General features: G+C 51.7%; 4 protein-coding genes and 1 non-coding gene across 5 annotated transcripts; 2 read left to right on the forward strand and 3 right to left on the reverse strand.

The window, feature by feature from the left end:
- Window positions 1-93: 93 nt before the first annotated feature.
- J4E82_007443 lies at window positions 94-242 on the reverse strand. Its single transcript has one exon. It is a non-coding gene; the product is annotated as a tRNA-Pro (tRNA).
- Window positions 243-1,754: 1,512 nt separating this feature from the next.
- Window positions 1,755-3,867, reverse strand: J4E82_007444 (uncharacterized protein; the record flags this gene model as incomplete). Its single annotated transcript, XM_051733688.1, has 2 exons — window positions 1,755-3,141; window positions 3,329-3,867. 2 exons carry the CDS (start codon window positions 3,865-3,867, stop codon window positions 1,755-1,757), a joined length of 1,926 nt encoding a protein of 641 aa, XP_051586604.1.
- Window positions 3,868-5,560: 1,693 nt separating this feature from the next.
- Window positions 5,561-7,393, forward strand: J4E82_007445 (uncharacterized protein; the record flags this gene model as incomplete). Its single annotated transcript, XM_051733689.1, has 1 exon — window positions 5,561-7,393. One exon carries the CDS (start codon window positions 5,561-5,563, stop codon window positions 7,391-7,393), a length of 1,833 nt encoding a protein of 610 aa, XP_051586605.1.
- A 736-nt stretch (window positions 7,394-8,129) lies between these two features.
- Window positions 8,130-8,693, reverse strand: J4E82_007446 (uncharacterized protein; the record flags this gene model as incomplete). Its single annotated transcript, XM_051733690.1, has 2 exons — window positions 8,130-8,158; window positions 8,300-8,693. The coding sequence occupies 2 exons, from the start codon at window positions 8,691-8,693 to the stop codon at window positions 8,130-8,132; spliced, it is 423 nt and encodes a 140-aa protein (XP_051586606.1).
- Window positions 8,694-10,043: 1,350 nt separating this feature from the next.
- On the forward strand, window positions 10,044-13,686 carry J4E82_007447 (uncharacterized protein; the record flags this gene model as incomplete). The annotated part of the gene is made up of 3 exons (XM_051733691.1): window positions 10,044-10,216; window positions 10,268-10,352; window positions 10,399-13,686. 3 exons carry the CDS (start codon window positions 10,044-10,046, stop codon window positions 13,684-13,686), a joined length of 3,546 nt encoding a protein of 1,181 aa, XP_051586607.1.
- Window positions 13,687-16,357: the final 2,671 nt, after the last annotated feature.

Here is a 16,357-nt window from a genome sequence, read left to right on the forward strand (position 1 = left end):
CAGTCCTTCGTAGAAAAAAGATTGCGCGTACACTCACTACCCCAGTGGAAGTTTGTTCTAGGCGAGGCACAAATTTCAGCAAAAAAGAAGATGGGGCCTGACCGGGATTCGACTGCACGCTTATTAGTAAAGCGTTCGATGTCGAACCGTGATGGATGAACTTACACCCGGGGCCTCCTGCAGAATAGGCGATGTGACAATGTCAACCCAAAGCAGGAATCATACCACTAGACCATCAGGCCGATTTTGCTCTGAAGAGCTGATTGATGAAAGGAGGCAACAATCTATCCTTCATATAGCGCGCGGCTAATTTTTGACGGCTGCTCTGGAGGGATGCGAAGTTGGTGACTCTGCGGCGTGTTTCGCTAAGGGTGGCCACTACTGCGCACACAGCCCCTCGCTCCACATACACGATCCTGAGCCCCGCACAATCACTACCGCTGTGAGCCTGGCCTTTGGCTCTAAAGGTTCAGAAAGCGTTACTCTGCACGATGGGTTTTATTGCTCCCCATAATGGACTCCCTTCCACTTATGGTGGAGCCCCGCACGACTACACATGAACTACTAGGCTACTGATGAAATCAAAACTCTGGCTTGCATATCCTCAAGTTGATGGCCGCAATACCCGAATCGCAATTTGGAGGTGGGTTACATGGAGAATTGTGCTTATATTTTCGGTGTAGGCGCTATCCATAGCCTCGATGCCCCCTTATGGTTTTGCGTGTCTTCCACGGCTTTTGAGCAACACAAGTCGACGACATGGCTGTCGTCATCTGCGTTATTTTTTTCAGAGATGTGTACATGCGAGCGAGGAAGGTTTGCATAGAGTATTCATCTGCACAATTTAGACGCGCACCCCGACATAATGGGTTAAATCGTCCTGTTTTAGAAGAAAGAGAGGCGCAAACATGTAGAGGACGCCCTCCTTTTTTGGATGGTGGAAGAATGGTACCAGGTGCTGAGACTCCAGAGAGCAGTATAGAACGCTTTATATGCTGCCAACCGGTGACTGCAATCTATCGTGATTGTAGCCGAAGTGTATGCGGCCATTTGGAGTCCACCATGACTTGGACGTTTTGAAGCGATGACCAACTTTCGGTGGACATGAAAACGACCTAAATGACTTTGGAACGATAGCTCATGGTGTTTTCAAAACACGCGCGCATACTTATTCATGAATTCCTCGTCTCTGGTCCTAGCACTTGGTTTCCGAAGTAGAGCTTTGTATTCACATCTCTTCGTGTGAACCCTCATGTCAACTGCTTGTTGAAGTTTAATTTCACAAGCATGAACCGAAACGGTAGGTTTTCCTGGAAGGTCCAGCGGCCCACATTAGGGTTTCGGCATGTTCTTTTGATGAAATAGCCTAGTAGATGATAGATGTGTAAGGAAGGCAAGTTATCGTCAGAAGAATAACCAAGTCTTATATACCCGTCGCTCAAGCTGCCAAGACGACGCTTTCAAAGAGATGTATCCGAGACACATGTGCAGCCAATATTAATCAGCTCTTCAGAGCAAAATCGGCCTGATGGTCTAGTGTTATTATTCCTGCTTTGGGTTGACATTGTCACATCGCCTATTCTGCAGGAGGCCCCGGGTGTAAGTTCATCTAAAAGTGCAGCCGATAGTGGTTTCACAGGTGCTCGTCGCCTACAGAAGTTTTCTTGAGAAGGAAGATCGGATAACATGACAATACATCAGACTCCTTTTGGATCACAAACTATTTGCTTAATTGCTTCTACCAGCTTCGTGATCTACACCGCAACATCCTCGTACATCCATGTCTCGTCAATCTTCCCACCTTCCGCAGTCTGCGCTCCCGCATACAAGCACCGCTTAATTTGCCTATCCTCAAATACAGGCACAACGTCCTTCTCCACAACCATCATCGCCCACATAATGATCCTTGCACCTAGGTTCTCCGTACGTCCATTGATGAAAACAGGCGCTGGATCATCAGCGGGTTGGTTGACAAATGTCATACCCAAGTCGTCCAGCGCATCCGTTGGCGCGACATTCGCTTCGGCGGAGGGAAGCTGCACAAAATCGCCGAGATTCTCATCGATGAAGGTGTACGTGTCTACGTCTTCAATACCATCTTCTAATGTGGGAAGTGCATGTTTTGAACACAAGTTGCGCACTAGAGCCAATGTCTTCATGTCGGATGTGTCTTGTGTGGTCAACATCAACGACACCAGGACAGTCAGGAGCATCGTCCACTGCAAACCTTCATTCTGTGAACCCTGAACACCATGTCGATCGAGCGCGCTCGAAAAGTTCTCGGCTGATGCAGGCAGATCGGCTCCGAAGGTTTTGAGCATGTCGGACAAGCTGTGCAAAGTGCGAACGGGACGTTCGGAATCCGAGACGCGAAGCTTGGCAATCGCAGCCTTCAGCTCTTCCCGAACCGAGTGGATGATCCTAGCCTGGCTGTTGCGATAGATTTTCGCGTACCTTTGCTTATCGTTTTGCGGTTCCTGTTGGATTTGAAGTGGGAGAGTGCTGCATCTCTGCTCCATTGCCTGGTGTAAGAGCACGAGAACTTGCAGGGTGATCCTGCCTCCTGGCCGTGCAACGTCAATAGTGCTTACATCCAACTCGGATGTTATGATCGTCTGTATGAAGAAGAAGTGAACGATGTAGGGGGGTATGCCACGGAAGAAAGGTACGTGGTTTTCGTAACGACCGAATGGATGGCCCTTGGCGCGTAGGAAGTGCTGTTCCTTATTTGGGTCTGTGGCTAGAAAGTCTTTTGACATGCCAAAAGGCACATTCTCAGGATTCAACAGACCCAGCTGTTGTGCATATTGCTGTAGCTGTGGTTGGAACGCTAGTTTCAAAGCGAACTGCTCAATAGGATTGTCTTCTAAGCAGAAGCCATACCCAAGAAGCAACTCATCATTCTGCTTCGGCGCGTAGTTGTTGAATAGCTCTTGACCAGCCTGGAAAGACTCGCCTTCAAGACACTTCAGTGTAAATGACTGGTGAGGCTGGAAGTCCCATTCTACCTTTGCAGAGACGGAATGATTGAGAATGTCCACCACCGGAAAGAGGATGGGAATCGTCTCACGTCCGGGTAGGATGTGTGTCGAAATAAACGCTCGCGAAGTGAAGATAGTGGCTGCCCAAAGTAATGATTCGCTGGGATCGTTAGCAGGCTGCACCAGATAGCCAACGTACGGATGTCGCAAATCTAGAGTGTTGGCAGCCAAAAGCAACACTGATAGCTAGGTGTATGGGTTCAGATGAACGGTAGAGCTGATGCTCAATGTACATGCACGCTAGACAGCACATGACGTGTAGTAAATACCATTCGCTGGAGACTTACAGATCAATCTCGTCAGCAAGAGGCATACCAAGTGCTTTCATAACACCCACGGCATTTTCCCATTGGCGCTCCAGCTCAGCCTTTCTCTCTTTGGTCGCAGGAGCTAGACTTGTACCAGCGAGAAAGACCACATCGCTCTCATCAAACCAGAGAGGTGTGGTCATAGTTTCAGGCCCTGGTAAGCAGGAGATGTACGCATGCCAAGGCGACTTCTCACCCTTCTTGCGCTGTTCAATCAACAACAGATACGTCAGAACGTGATCCGGAATCTTCCCTCGACATTGTTCTAGAGGGCTTTCAGCGTACAAGACCTCTTTCTCGTTTGGGTCTAGGTTGATAGAAGAGAGTGTGAGCTTCAATGGACATGAAGCCACGACGGTGGAGCTCAGTGGCCTAGCAGCGCGCATGTGAAAGCCACGCGAGTCGCTGAAGACGATCTGGACATCTGGACTGAGCTGACCCCCATTTTGTGTGAACCAGGTAACGAGGCTCTCGGCTGACGGGTGAGAGCCGAAATCCTGGCCTGACATTTGGTCCATTAGAATTGCAATTGATTTGAAAGGTTGCAAATTCTAATCCGCTGACGTAGCAGCCTTGATTGTCGGGCGTTCTCTGGCGAATTTTTGGACAAAAATACTCTTTACGCACGCAATGCCTTCCGATTTGGATTTGTTTGTATCTCGGAAGTTCGGTTCGTCCGACTGCGCGAAGATGATGTGTGCAATCCAGCTGACGCGAGCTCGGTCTCGGTGAAAAATTGGCGGCGCGGCATGCGGAGCACAACGGAACCGACGGTCTGAAGCGAGCAGGCTTGCAGAAAGATCGTGAAGTGTAGCGGGTCGTGCAGCCAGAGGTGCAGCACGGCGTAGTGGTGTGTGGATTTGTCGGTGAGGTAAGGCTAATCCAAAACCCCTCGCAAAAAGTCATGGTAGAGTTTGCGTAAGCGTTGATTGTAACAGGCTGGCCCTGTATAGCAGAGTCGGAGTACCGAACAGGACGCCTGGTCATGACAGCATCCAAGCTTCACAAGCTTCATATCATCTGCGGTCGGCTCCTACAAGAATGCTTCGACATGGAAACCGATGTTGATGTTTGCTGTGGCTTGAGTGGCAGTGGTGCTCGGCGCAAATATCGCAAGGCTGGCCAATCACAGCGCCCCCCGGTCTGCATCGTATACGAATACGCCGTGCATTGACTGCCCAGAGCTTCCTCAGAAGGTTCCATGGTCACAGTGCCGCATGATCAATCTTAAGATGATGAGGTATTCGGATCCCTGCGGAAACGTGTCGTTGCTGCTCTCATCCAGATCGACAGCACGATCCAAAGTAAGACCTAGACAATCAGCGGTATACCTGCTAACTATGACCACGAGTAAGCAGCCCCCCAGCTTTGTCCGACGAAGCCGAGTAATCTGTTTCCGATGAAGCAAAAAGAGGGGCCAGTAGCGAGGATGCATGATGTGCACGATGGGCCAATGGTTCTGGCCCCTTGCCGGATGCGGCTTTGCTGGCGTCCCTGCGCCAACGGGACGGACGACGGTTGACATTACCGGCGTTTGGAGCCTGTGTGCCTTGTGCGTCGACGATGCGGATGTAAAGTAGAGCCATGCCCGGCTGATGAATGACCTGACGAGGGGCCCGTCTAATGGCTTCTTTTTTGTTCCCATTTTCGCTCTTTGAAAACTGTCTACGCCCGCTTGCTGAAACATACAGCTGTCCATGGTCAGGCTATAGGGAGTGATTGGCTAACTTATTCCCTGCATAAACTCAGCTCCTCTAGTTGTGGCTTGTAAGTCAGCCCCAGTGCCCCAGTTGTGGTAGTGGAATTGCGCTTGAGGGGCACGACCTCCAAACTTCAGCGCACAGCCCTTGGGTCCCGCCCTCATAAGATGAATGGCGTCCCATGCGGCGGCGCGGATTGCGCCTCCATTTCCGTTGTATTTCGATTCTCTGCTGACGGGTATTTCAGCATGTCACACCTGGATTGAGTGCTGGAGCGATGCTGCTGGACATGTTGACCGCCGATGCCGCCAAACATGGCCACGAGAGCGCACCACCGCGTGCAGCCTCGCCCACGAGCAACGGCTCCTTTCTCCAGATGCCACTTTCCATTTTAGGTTCAGTCTTGCGCGGACAAACTCCTTCACCGTCGCAGGCGACCTTAACTTCTACACACACCGATCCTGCAATCGATACCCCTGACACGCCAACGCCGACCTCGCATAGAGATGCGATGAAGATACAGCATGACGAACCTATAATCACCTTCGTTCCTTCACCTTCACGGCCGGTTTCCTCCGGCAGCGACGGCACCGCAGAGAAGCCGAAGAAGCGGACCCCTCGTTCGAAAACATCCTACAACATCGCCCGACCCGTAAACACTCGCTCAAAGCTACATGCACGCCCCAAGGTTCTCCTACAGTTACATCAAGTCATCGCTTCGCAACGTCCAAAGCCTGCATACGAAGTCGTTCCTTTCTCAGTCCTCCCCCAGCGAATTTCGAGGCGTCTTTCACGGAGCTTTAACACCAGGGAAAAATTAGGGCCACATGATCTCTTCATTGTTCAGGCAGAGGAGTACAACAGTCATGATGACGAGAGCAAGTCGGAAGAGGAGCGATGGGGCTCGCGCGACGTAATCGGCGTCATCAGCGCACGGAAGTGTGACAAGGGCGTCACCGAGACCACGGAGATTTGTATGAATGACGGGACGAGTCGCTGGGCGGTAACTGATATGCCCAACGGAGGCTACGAGTTCAATAGCACTGACGAGCATGGCCTGACGCTGAAGGCGCGTTGGGTGTTGAAACCAGCTCATTCACGCCGTACGTCAAGCATGACTGCGAACACACCCCTTTCGCCATCATTCCCAGAGGCCGACGACAGGAAGTTTACGTTCAGTACTTTGAGTGTTAATTCCAGGCGTCATCCTATCATTGCGACAATGACCCGCAACCGCATAGATGTCATGGATACCTACGCTTTGCCATCTGATGCCTCGCCGTCAACGCCTAGCATGGCCTCTTACACCCAGTCGCCTACCACAGACGTTTCCAGCATCGATGCCAGCAACTTTATGGAAACTTTGACAGAGAAGCTGCCTACCGAGACCGGCGACGCGCTTCGACAATTCATACTGGCTTCCGGTGTCTGGGTTGCTGCCAAAGAATTCACGACGGAGGGCCCCAACTTGTTCTCGCCCCCAACCCTAGCTCCCTGTGCCACCTTCCGGCCAAACACCAACCGCACGTTCTCAATGTCGATCCTTGATTGTCCTCGCTCGCCATCTCCAGCTTCGACACTCGACGAGAAGCGCCGCTCGATCCCTCGAATGTTCAAGCCTAGTTTGGAAAGACTACCTCGTCGCACGACAAGCTTCACTGATGCTCCTGCTTCGCCTGCTTCTACCAAGACGGCAGTAAACGCTTCTCCCGTGACCGTTGTGAAGACACGAGCGCGACGTGCCAACTCGACTGGCACTGCTATGCATAGTATTTCCGGCAGCATGAGGAAGAGATACGGACTTACCTTCGAAGACCAAACACTCGCAGAAACCGCAGAAGAGCGCACTATGAAGCGCAGCGTGGAGCTACTTCGCATCAAGGAACTACAACTGCCCTCACCTATAGAGCGACCTTCTGCTGAATCCACCCGGCCACTCCCTCCTGCTATACCATCCCCGATCGTCATCCCCGCGTCACCTGAAGGCCCGACTTCGCCCACACCGCTACTCGCCTCTCCTCTCCTCTCACCGGCCATGCCACAAACCGAACGTTCTAGAAAGACACAGTCTGCATACGCGCCCATCACCACGACCGGCATGTGGGATTCTGGAGTCACGGAAGGCCCCGGTCTCAAGAAGCGCCCCACAAGCATGTTCGTCATGAACGAGAAGAAGCGCAAGCAAGAGAAGAAGGTTGAGCGCAGTAAAAGCATGAAAGAGAAGAGCAAAGCTAGCGAAGAGAGTAACGAAGGTCTCGGTCCTAAGAGCAAGAGGAAGGGTGATTGGTACATGTACAAGATCAAACTTCGCCTCAAGGACATCTTTAAGAAGGACAAGGCTTGATGTGGATGTACTTCGCACACTGTTTTCTGTTGTTTTTTCCTAGCAGTACTGGGTCGGTATAGCATCGCTGGGCGTTTTGTCTTTGGTTACACTCAAGGCTGGACCTTTTGCGGTCTCACGTCACCACTCCTTGGATCCATTTCTTTCTCTTCTTGTACATACTACATATCTCCTACGCTAGACTCTGGTTTCCTCTTCATCTGAATTTGTCCTGTCTATACCCATTTCTATCCGTCCGCACCCTACTTGTTTTGGGTAGCTCAATGAAGGTTCCGTTTTCTTCTGCTGATTTGAATTGCTCCGTGTTGATGCTCCGCGTTGATGCTCCGATCGGCCGTAACTCATGGATGATCCGTGTCGCAACCCCCCTTGCTAGTCTCGGGATCTTGCAGCAGTAGCTTGTGAGAAAAATGAACAGTATGGATCGTGGCTTCGGCGTGATAGAGTCAGCATGTGATGGTGCAGACACCATTACTATTCTCAATATGGCGTGTTCACCGCTGAAGGCCGTCGGCCGAGATGGCGCACCAAGCTAAAGTTGGTCGGCGAAGATGAGAATCATTACAATTTAGTATAATGCGCCACAATTTTTTGGTGAATAGAGCTGGACTTGCGAGTGGGGTGATCTCCGTTGTTGCGTGGCCCTTCTGTCGTTGCGAAAGCCATGGGCAGATGTGCTTGTTGGAAATGTTGCCCTATACGACATAATTTTAAGCAAGCAAAATTCAGAAATCGTTCATGTAGTAAGCAACATGGATACTATGTCTAGAATTATTTTGTATCTATACGAGCTGCACATCTGACATCCAAATTGCAGCAAAGATTTGGATTAGGATAGCCATGGATCGATCTACAGCATAGTTCCCAAAGCCTCCTATGAGACTAGTCTTTACTCTGTCCATTTACCTTCCTCGACTCCAGGACTATCGACAAACTCCCAATCCTCGTCACCATCAACCTTCTCCCACTCCTCTTCATCAGAGTCCAGACTCAGCTGCTCCAGCTCTTGCTGAGGTACATTGGCCTTGTCGATAGCCAGCCATTTCTCACACTTCGCATGGGAAGCCTCTCGTCTGGAAGCTATGCGCTCTGAGTAGCTCTTCTCTGGCTGCGTTGCAGGTGTTATACTGGCAAGTGCGGATGGAAACCTGCGGTAGAAAGATGGGTGTATCTCCTGAGTTTCCTGGTTGATGGGTGCAAGTACTCTTGCAGACGGGTTGGTGTTTGAAGGAACGTACGCCCATTGCCACGGCGATGCAAGGCGGGGTGTAGGTAGCCTTGACGTAGCTGAGCCTGGCATGTATGATGGTTTTGGAGAAGACGATTTGACTGCACAGTGTACAGGCTCTTTGTGTCGTACTTGTCGGCGCTCAGACGTCTCAAGGGGCATCTGTGGAGCACCTTCAGAACACCTTGTAGATGGACAGGTTCCAGGAACTTGGGCGTGACGATAATCCATCTTGATTTTGGTGTCGACTAGGAGATTGTGGGAGTCGTAGTCTTGAAGTGCGCGTGGGCTGGTAAAGGCAATATAGTCTACCTTGTCGGCGAAGATTGTGAAGATGAAAGTTGGTGAAGATGGAGGTTGGTGGAGATGGAAGTTGCTGAAGATGGAAATTGCTGAAGATGGAAGTTGCTGAAGAAAGTTGCTGAAGGGAGTTGCTGGAGGAAGTTGCTGAAGGAAGTAACTTTGGAAAAATACGAAAGTGTCTTAAGTCCAGCGAAAAGAATGTTCGATCCAAGAAGCCTATCAAGCGACGCATATTAAGACTATGCAACGTGGTAACGATATACAAAATCGAGGTTCTTTACCTTGGTTCAGGGGGGTAAGCGACCATTTGTACCCATTGTACTGCTTGACCATGATCTTGTGGGAATCTTATTGGATCTCAGACACGTACATATTACTGCAACACCCAGAACTTACAGCAAAGCCATTCTTACATGCAACGGAGATTGGCTGCTTAAGTAAAATCATCACATTGCTCTTTTCCGCCATGGATACAGCGATAATTCTCGACAATATGCAACCATGGTCTCCGGGATGGAACCTACATGTACTCGAGCGCGAAGACGCGACGGAGCGGTAATTGTAAGGAAGAAGACGACTTGAAGGTAACTAATCGATAGGCTGAAGCGACGCAGCAGCGACAAAGACAGCCAGGTGGTCAGTGTTCAACGGCTACAGGCGATCGTCTGGCGGGCCTTTGCCGTGTGCTATACTTAGCCACCACCATCACTTGTGGAGCAGAAAAGATGCAAACCATGGGTATTCTCAAGAGCAATCACACAGAGGACATTGAGCGAGAAGGAAACTCAGTGCTTCAGCCAGAGGTATGATGCAAGTGTCGTCCCAAAAGGGAGAGGTCGGTCTTGGCGGCGCTATGGCCAGCGCGATGGGCGGCCCACTCGATTGTTTGGATTCGTCCCGCGTCACAACATTGAAGGTCCAACACCCCAACGCCCCGGACGACAAACCCCCCAGGATAGCCCTTTTTGCCTTTGGCGCTGCTATTCACGACTGATACATCTCAAGACGACATGCGTAGCTAACCTAGACGACACTCGACCTTACCCGGAACGCGACTGCTAGCACCGCGACGCGCCTACTACTACACGCCCTCACCGCACCTCACCGCACACATTCGACATGGCTGCCCGCAGCAAGGCACCCACCGTTGGGTCCGCTGGCTGGATCCTCGAAGAGCGCCACCAGTCCAACACGCTTGTATCCCAGGAATTGGAGGATTTTGGCTTCTCTGTGCGCAATGAGCTGGAATGGCTCAATGAACACATGTTCGACATTTTGTCCAGCGACAGACAGTATGTCGCGTCTACCTCGTGCCGACGCGCATCACACTGACTTTCCGGTAGACACAACCTCGATGTCTTCAAGACACCCGGCAAGTTACGCGGCAAGACGCCCCGTACCGCGCGAAAGAAGGCTGTCGATCGCCAGGTAAGAGTTTTGCATGCGCCTTTCGTCCCATACTAACATTCCGAAGCCTCTCGCCAGCATACAATCTGCAAACGCGCAGAAACGCACAAGCGCCGCCGAAGAGAGTCTAAGAAACGTCAAGGCTAGATTCCAGATTGCCGAAGATGCTGAGAACACAGTACGACAGTCGCCCCAAGTCGCCCGCACACCTATTGCGCGACAGCTGTTCGCCAAGCCCGAGAGCGCTGGCAAGGAGAATGTCGACAGCAGCTTCCACGCCAATGTATTCGAGAAGCGCCCAGCACAGTCTCCCGCACCCGCATGGAATCCCATTCAGTCCTCACAAGACACGGTAATGTCTTCAGAAGCCAGCCAAGTCTTCTCGCCGCCACAGAGCTTCTCGACTCAGCCCACACAGCCAGCCCAGTCCTTCCGTCATTCGATACACGACAAGGAAGAGGAGCGCGAGACTGGCGATTCTTTTGTTTCAGCCAATGAAGGTTTCGCAAGCAAGAACGCGTCGAGGGACGCCTCGCAGACAAAACACGCAGATGTATCTGCCATGAGTGTGGACGACGACGAGTACAAGGCTGACCACTCGCGAGACGAGGCTGATGGTACCATGATTCACCACGACATTTCTGATGGAGAGGACCACGACATGGAGGACGAGGATATGGCCGATTTTCCCGAACCACCACACGTGGTATCCGAGCAGTACAGCACTTCTGCTGAAACCCACGACGCGCTCGACACAGCGAACAATCGCACTCTGGCCCCCGAGCCCAAGACCACATATGCTCCAGACCACTCAACAACACCGTCAGGCCCGCCGCCCGCATCTCCCGAAGCCGAAGTCAACGATACGCTCATCCACCATGACGTCGACGACGAAATGGACGTTGACGATGACGTGCGCTCGCCTTCAGACAACTCCAGCCCCGTAAAGCCGCTCGTTAGGAAGAGCAGTCTTACTTTTGCTTCTCTCCCCGCGCGCGAGCCGTTGCTCCCAAAGAAGAGCATGGGCAATCGCGTGTCACGCATCAGTCACCTCGACCAGAACAAGGGCCGCAACAGCCATATGGGTAGATTTACAGGAGGAAAGAGCCTTGGAGGCTCACAGCTTGCGCACCCAGCAGAGACGCAACATGCGGACGACATGGACGTCGATGAAGACCGACCGGAGCTCCAGCGAGAGGAATCAGAAACGACCAAGATCCACAACAAGACTTCCACACAGCGTCTGTATGAGCGTATCAATATGCTCAAGCAGCAGAACGACGCACCGAAACGCATCAGCCAGAATATCGTATCCGCACAATCGCAGCCTGAGAGTTCTACTATGCAAGCAAAGGAAGAGGTCGCACCTGCGCCAGCTTCACAACCAGCATACCCCAGTCTTCCCGCACCGGAAGCCACCCAGGAGGAGGATGACGATGACGACTGGATCTCACCTGTCCGAACAGCAGCAGTCGCCCCCAAGGTATCCAGGCCGGCTTATAACAAAAGCTATACTGCTGATGCTCAGCCATCACCAGCCAAACACGTGCCAGCCAAACTCACCAACCTCACTTCATTTTCAAATCCAGATCTCTCAGCAGTTGCTGAATCAACCACGCCGGTTGGCTCTCCGACTAGTAAGAAATACATGGATGGCCCCCTCAGCGCATCGAAGTCTAAATTGTATTCAGCATTCCGCTTAGCGAAGGAGAAGCTCATCGGGTCGAGTGCTACCAGCGCTCAGGTCAAGATGGACGCTCTCAAAGAAAGCCCTGCAAGACCCAAGTTGCCGTCCTCAGATGCATCAGACGAGGTCTCCAGCAGCCCCAAGCGCGCAGAAAGACCAGTCTCCATCTTCAACCACATGCGCTCGCCTTCCAAGGATTCCATCAAGTCTGGTAAAAGTGCTACTATGCCTGGTAGCCCTCTCAAGGGCGATGGCCGCCGAACTCGCAGCTCTACCGAACGGGAGAAGCAGAAGGAAAAGGAGACCCGTGAGAAGGAGATGCGGGAGACCAAGCAGCAGCAGCGTGCTGAGGACAGGCTCAGGCAGATGCGTGAGAAGGAGCAGAGCAAGGCCGCCGCGCAAGCTCAGAAGGCTAGGGCCATGGGAGCAAAGACACCGACCGCCATGTCCTCCCAGTCGAGCCTGAGAATGCCTACTGCCGTGGCTGCAAACAAGACGCCAGCTCAGGCAGCCCCACAACCGCCCGTGTCTCGCCCTGGCGTCCCTCGATCGAATACTGCCTCTTCCAGAGAACAAGACGTTGACTCTGGCGACGAGATGCCACCCCCACCTCCACCAAAGAGCCTTTTGCCCACTACTAAGGCCACCAAAGCACCTCTTCGAGAGCCCAGGAAACTTGCCAAACCAACAAGCAAAGACGCAATAACCGCGAAAGCACCACAGAAGATCATGGTTAACCTCAAGAGTAGCCAGTATGGCCAAGCCCCACCTCCTGCAGCTCGTCCAGCTGCATCGTCCAGCAAGCCTCTTCCTTCTGCTCCACAGAGCCTGAACAAGTCTGTAGGCCCATCTTCACGACCTCCTCCAGCTGCGTCATCTCGACCGGCTTCAGCTCTGTCTACCAAGTCCGTACCCGGGACCAAGACATCAAAGCCTGTTGCTAAGCCTGCTGCAACCCGAGTTGCCCGAGCGCAAACAGTCGTCGAGAAGCCCAAAATCTCAGCGTCTCAGCCACCTCGATCTGATCTCGGAGCCGCCCGACCTGTATCACGATTGCAGACAGTTCAAGACGCCAACCGTATTAATATCCCTCCTATCAACCCTGCTAAGCCTCCTCCCAAGCGACAGTTCCCTGGTGAGGGTGATGAGACTCTTCATCGTCCGGCCAAGAGACCTTCGCAACAAGCGAAAAATCTCAACCCAACTACCCCAGGCCATGCTCAATTCGCCAAGGGCAAGATTCCTTTCGCTGCCGAGTCTTCATACCAGCCGGCATCCCAAACACCCCACATCCAATACCCCAACGGAGACGACATCAAGCTCCCCGAGATCATGACCGACTCCGAGGATGAAGACTCCGAAAACGAGTTCGAGCAACCAAGCTGGGTTAACACGCCCAACCTACGCGAAATGCTCAGCAACCAGCAGCTCATGGACCCCGAACACATCTTCGGGCCCATTGCACCATTGGAGATGGAGAAGGTGTTCCCCAACAAGGAGCGCCACAAGAGGTTCCGCGAGCGTACTAGCAGCGCCTACTGGGCCAACGACGAAGTCACAGCTGAAGAGAAGCGGAAGGAGCGCGAGGCGAGAGAACGTCTTGTGAGGGATGGCGGATGGACGTATAATCCATCGCCACTTCCTAAACAGGCTGGTTCTTCGAGATGAAATTGTTATGACGGTTTGAGGTGTTAGCATCTTCATTCTGGCGCTTATGTCTATTCAGAGGACAGCGCGTCCGATTTTTGAGTCATGCATTGTGTGTGTGTTGTAAATATATGTTGTCTGAGGCGCATCACGATCCGCATGAATGAGCATGAAGAATAAGCGTGCTTGGAGGTATTGGTTTGGTCATTGTTTGTAAAGGCGTTATGGGATTGGCAAGCATCTTCAGGATGAGCGGAGCATCGGCCCCAAAGAGTGGCTGGCTATGATTGCTGGCGTTTAGTGTTTTATCGGCTTACTTTCTTGGATTAATTTTTTTGAGTAGCTCTATGAAATGGAGACTCTGATCACGTTCACACATTAATCGCTTTGGCATATCTGATGACCTTTTCTCTGATTGATAGTATGCTTGTGGATGTTGTCTCTCTCCAATACTGATATCGTAATGTGAATGGGGCGGCGGCAAAGCTGATCAACGGTTTAGGCAGCGTGCAGAGGGGGAAGAGTGTAGCTGTTATAGTTGTGTGTGTGGATTGCGAAATCAACGCAAATATTGTGTTGTGATCACCTGATATATCCTCTCCCTTTAACTCACCGTCGCTGTGTGCACGCAGTGGCGAAGCAGTACTATAGTTGATACTGTTAGGCAACGTTCAATCTATGTATTTGTCCATAATATTCTCCAATCTCCGTTTCTCTATTTCACAGCCCAGGGTACGGTTCCCTATGATGAAAAGCGATTCTTTAACCTTTCCATGGCATTTTTTTCTACAGCCAGACGGAATGCTGTTGTAAGCGCCCTGTACGACAAATTGGCGCAATTAGTGCCATACCCGTGGTCCTCGCCGTCAAACACCATCAAAAGAGGAAGTGACAGCGGAAGGCAAGAGACAGATTAGGCTGTCTGCATAGCTCTCAGTCAGATGTGACGTACGGTCATGAACACTCATTGACCATGTTTACCAAGCAGTCGGTTGCCACAGACATGGCATCATTAGGATGGAGTCGCAGAGAGCACCTTGGAGCGGGGTCATGTTGTATTTCCCGTAAGCAGCGCCGACTGGTCAGACACCGCTCTCACAGTTGCTAAGTTCAAACGAGAGCATACCTATAAAAGTCCAATAAACCTGGTGAGTAGTTTATAGACGGCATCCGTCGGCCCCTGCGGGACGTATCTTGGGTTTCACGGCTCGTTGCATGGTGGCGGCCACGTTAGAGAGCGGAGATGGGGTAGTGCATGCTTCCAAGACCACCGATAAGCTGTTGTGAGGGGAGGCAGAGATAGAGTAGGGTTACCGGCCGGGTACCGGAGCAGAGGAGGGATACGTGCATGAAGGGACCAAAGCTCGTAGCTTTGATGGCGTCTTTTGCGTGAAATCTTATAAATGGAGGACGCCGCCTGATAGAAATGGTGCCTATCTCCATTACTGTGAATGTGGTGTGACATGATGTGCTGGCTGGCGTCCACAGCCTGGTAGACAACAATGACAAATAGTAAGGAATTGCGAAAGGAACATGTGACGCACACCCAGATGTAAAGACAGATGAGTACATACGGAGATGTAGCGGAGAAAAAAACTAGGCAGAAGGGTAATGAGAGCCCAAAGAGTGAGGCATACTTACCGTAATTCGTTCAACGTCCGTAACGTTGTCCAACCATTCTCATGTTCAAAGACTCGCACTGTAACACCTGTCAGGGCTGTCAGGAAAATGTCAAATCTTTGTGTCGTGGTACCCAGAAACAGAACTAGCCGCCGTCGTACTCGTCCCCGTTTGCGCATCTGACCCGGAGCAAGCATTGGGGTTGTCCTGTTCAATTGCGAGGCAACGATGCATGCAAGTTCCCTGCATCATCTAAAGTCCCTACTTCTGGATGGCTCGGTGCAAAAGGGCCCAATAGTAGAATATTCTCAATTTTTCGCTGGCCAGGATCGGTTCGTTGCTTCGTGCAATCCGTATGGGTTTCCAGGTTGGTGGAGCGACCATCGCTCGGGCGCTATGCTAGCTTTCCCACTGCTTCCAGATCGTCAGATAATCTAAAAGGATTATCTAAAATAGCATGATGCAGATAGGCACTGGTATCGATAGCGGATACCTATCTCGGCAGTCGCACGTCGTGAGGGGTGGGGCAATGCTGTTCTTGTCGCACCGCGGTCAATGAACTGCGCCCTGTTGAACCATTGCACTAACGTGGAGCGAAAAAGCAAGTAAATCAGTATGGTGATCCACACATACTTTTGCTACTTTTATTGAACGTGCATCTGCTGCTCGAGTGTCGTCTTATGCCGTCCTACCATGTGAGAAGCGCCACAAAGCTTGATTGCATCACCGCAGCTGTCAGTCAGAACCTCTTCTGGAGCACAGAGCATTTATCCTCGACTGTGAGTTGCTCCGAAAACCTTTCGCAAGACGTTGTGTGCCTGATCGTCGTTACTTGTGACGCTTAGCAGTGGTCGTTCCTGAAATTCCAGCCGGACGAGGTGCCTTTTTATGGAAACAATGCGGAGGTCATCTCTGCATACTTCTGGTCCTAGTACGAAGGCACTACTGAGCGCGGCCTCTAGATCACCTTGTTGGAAGCGCAACAAGAAGCGAATTCAGGGCTTGGTAGTACGGAAACCATTTGGTGGGGCAGAAAGTCGATTGCACTCAGTGCTTCCGCGTCGTAAGGTTG

The sequence above is a fragment of the Alternaria postmessia genome, assembly GCF_024291825.1.
Source record: "Alternaria postmessia strain BMP 2775 chromosome Unknown scaffold_50, whole genome shotgun sequence".
Classification (NCBI taxonomy): domain Eukaryota; kingdom Fungi; phylum Ascomycota; class Dothideomycetes; order Pleosporales; family Pleosporaceae; genus Alternaria; species Alternaria postmessia.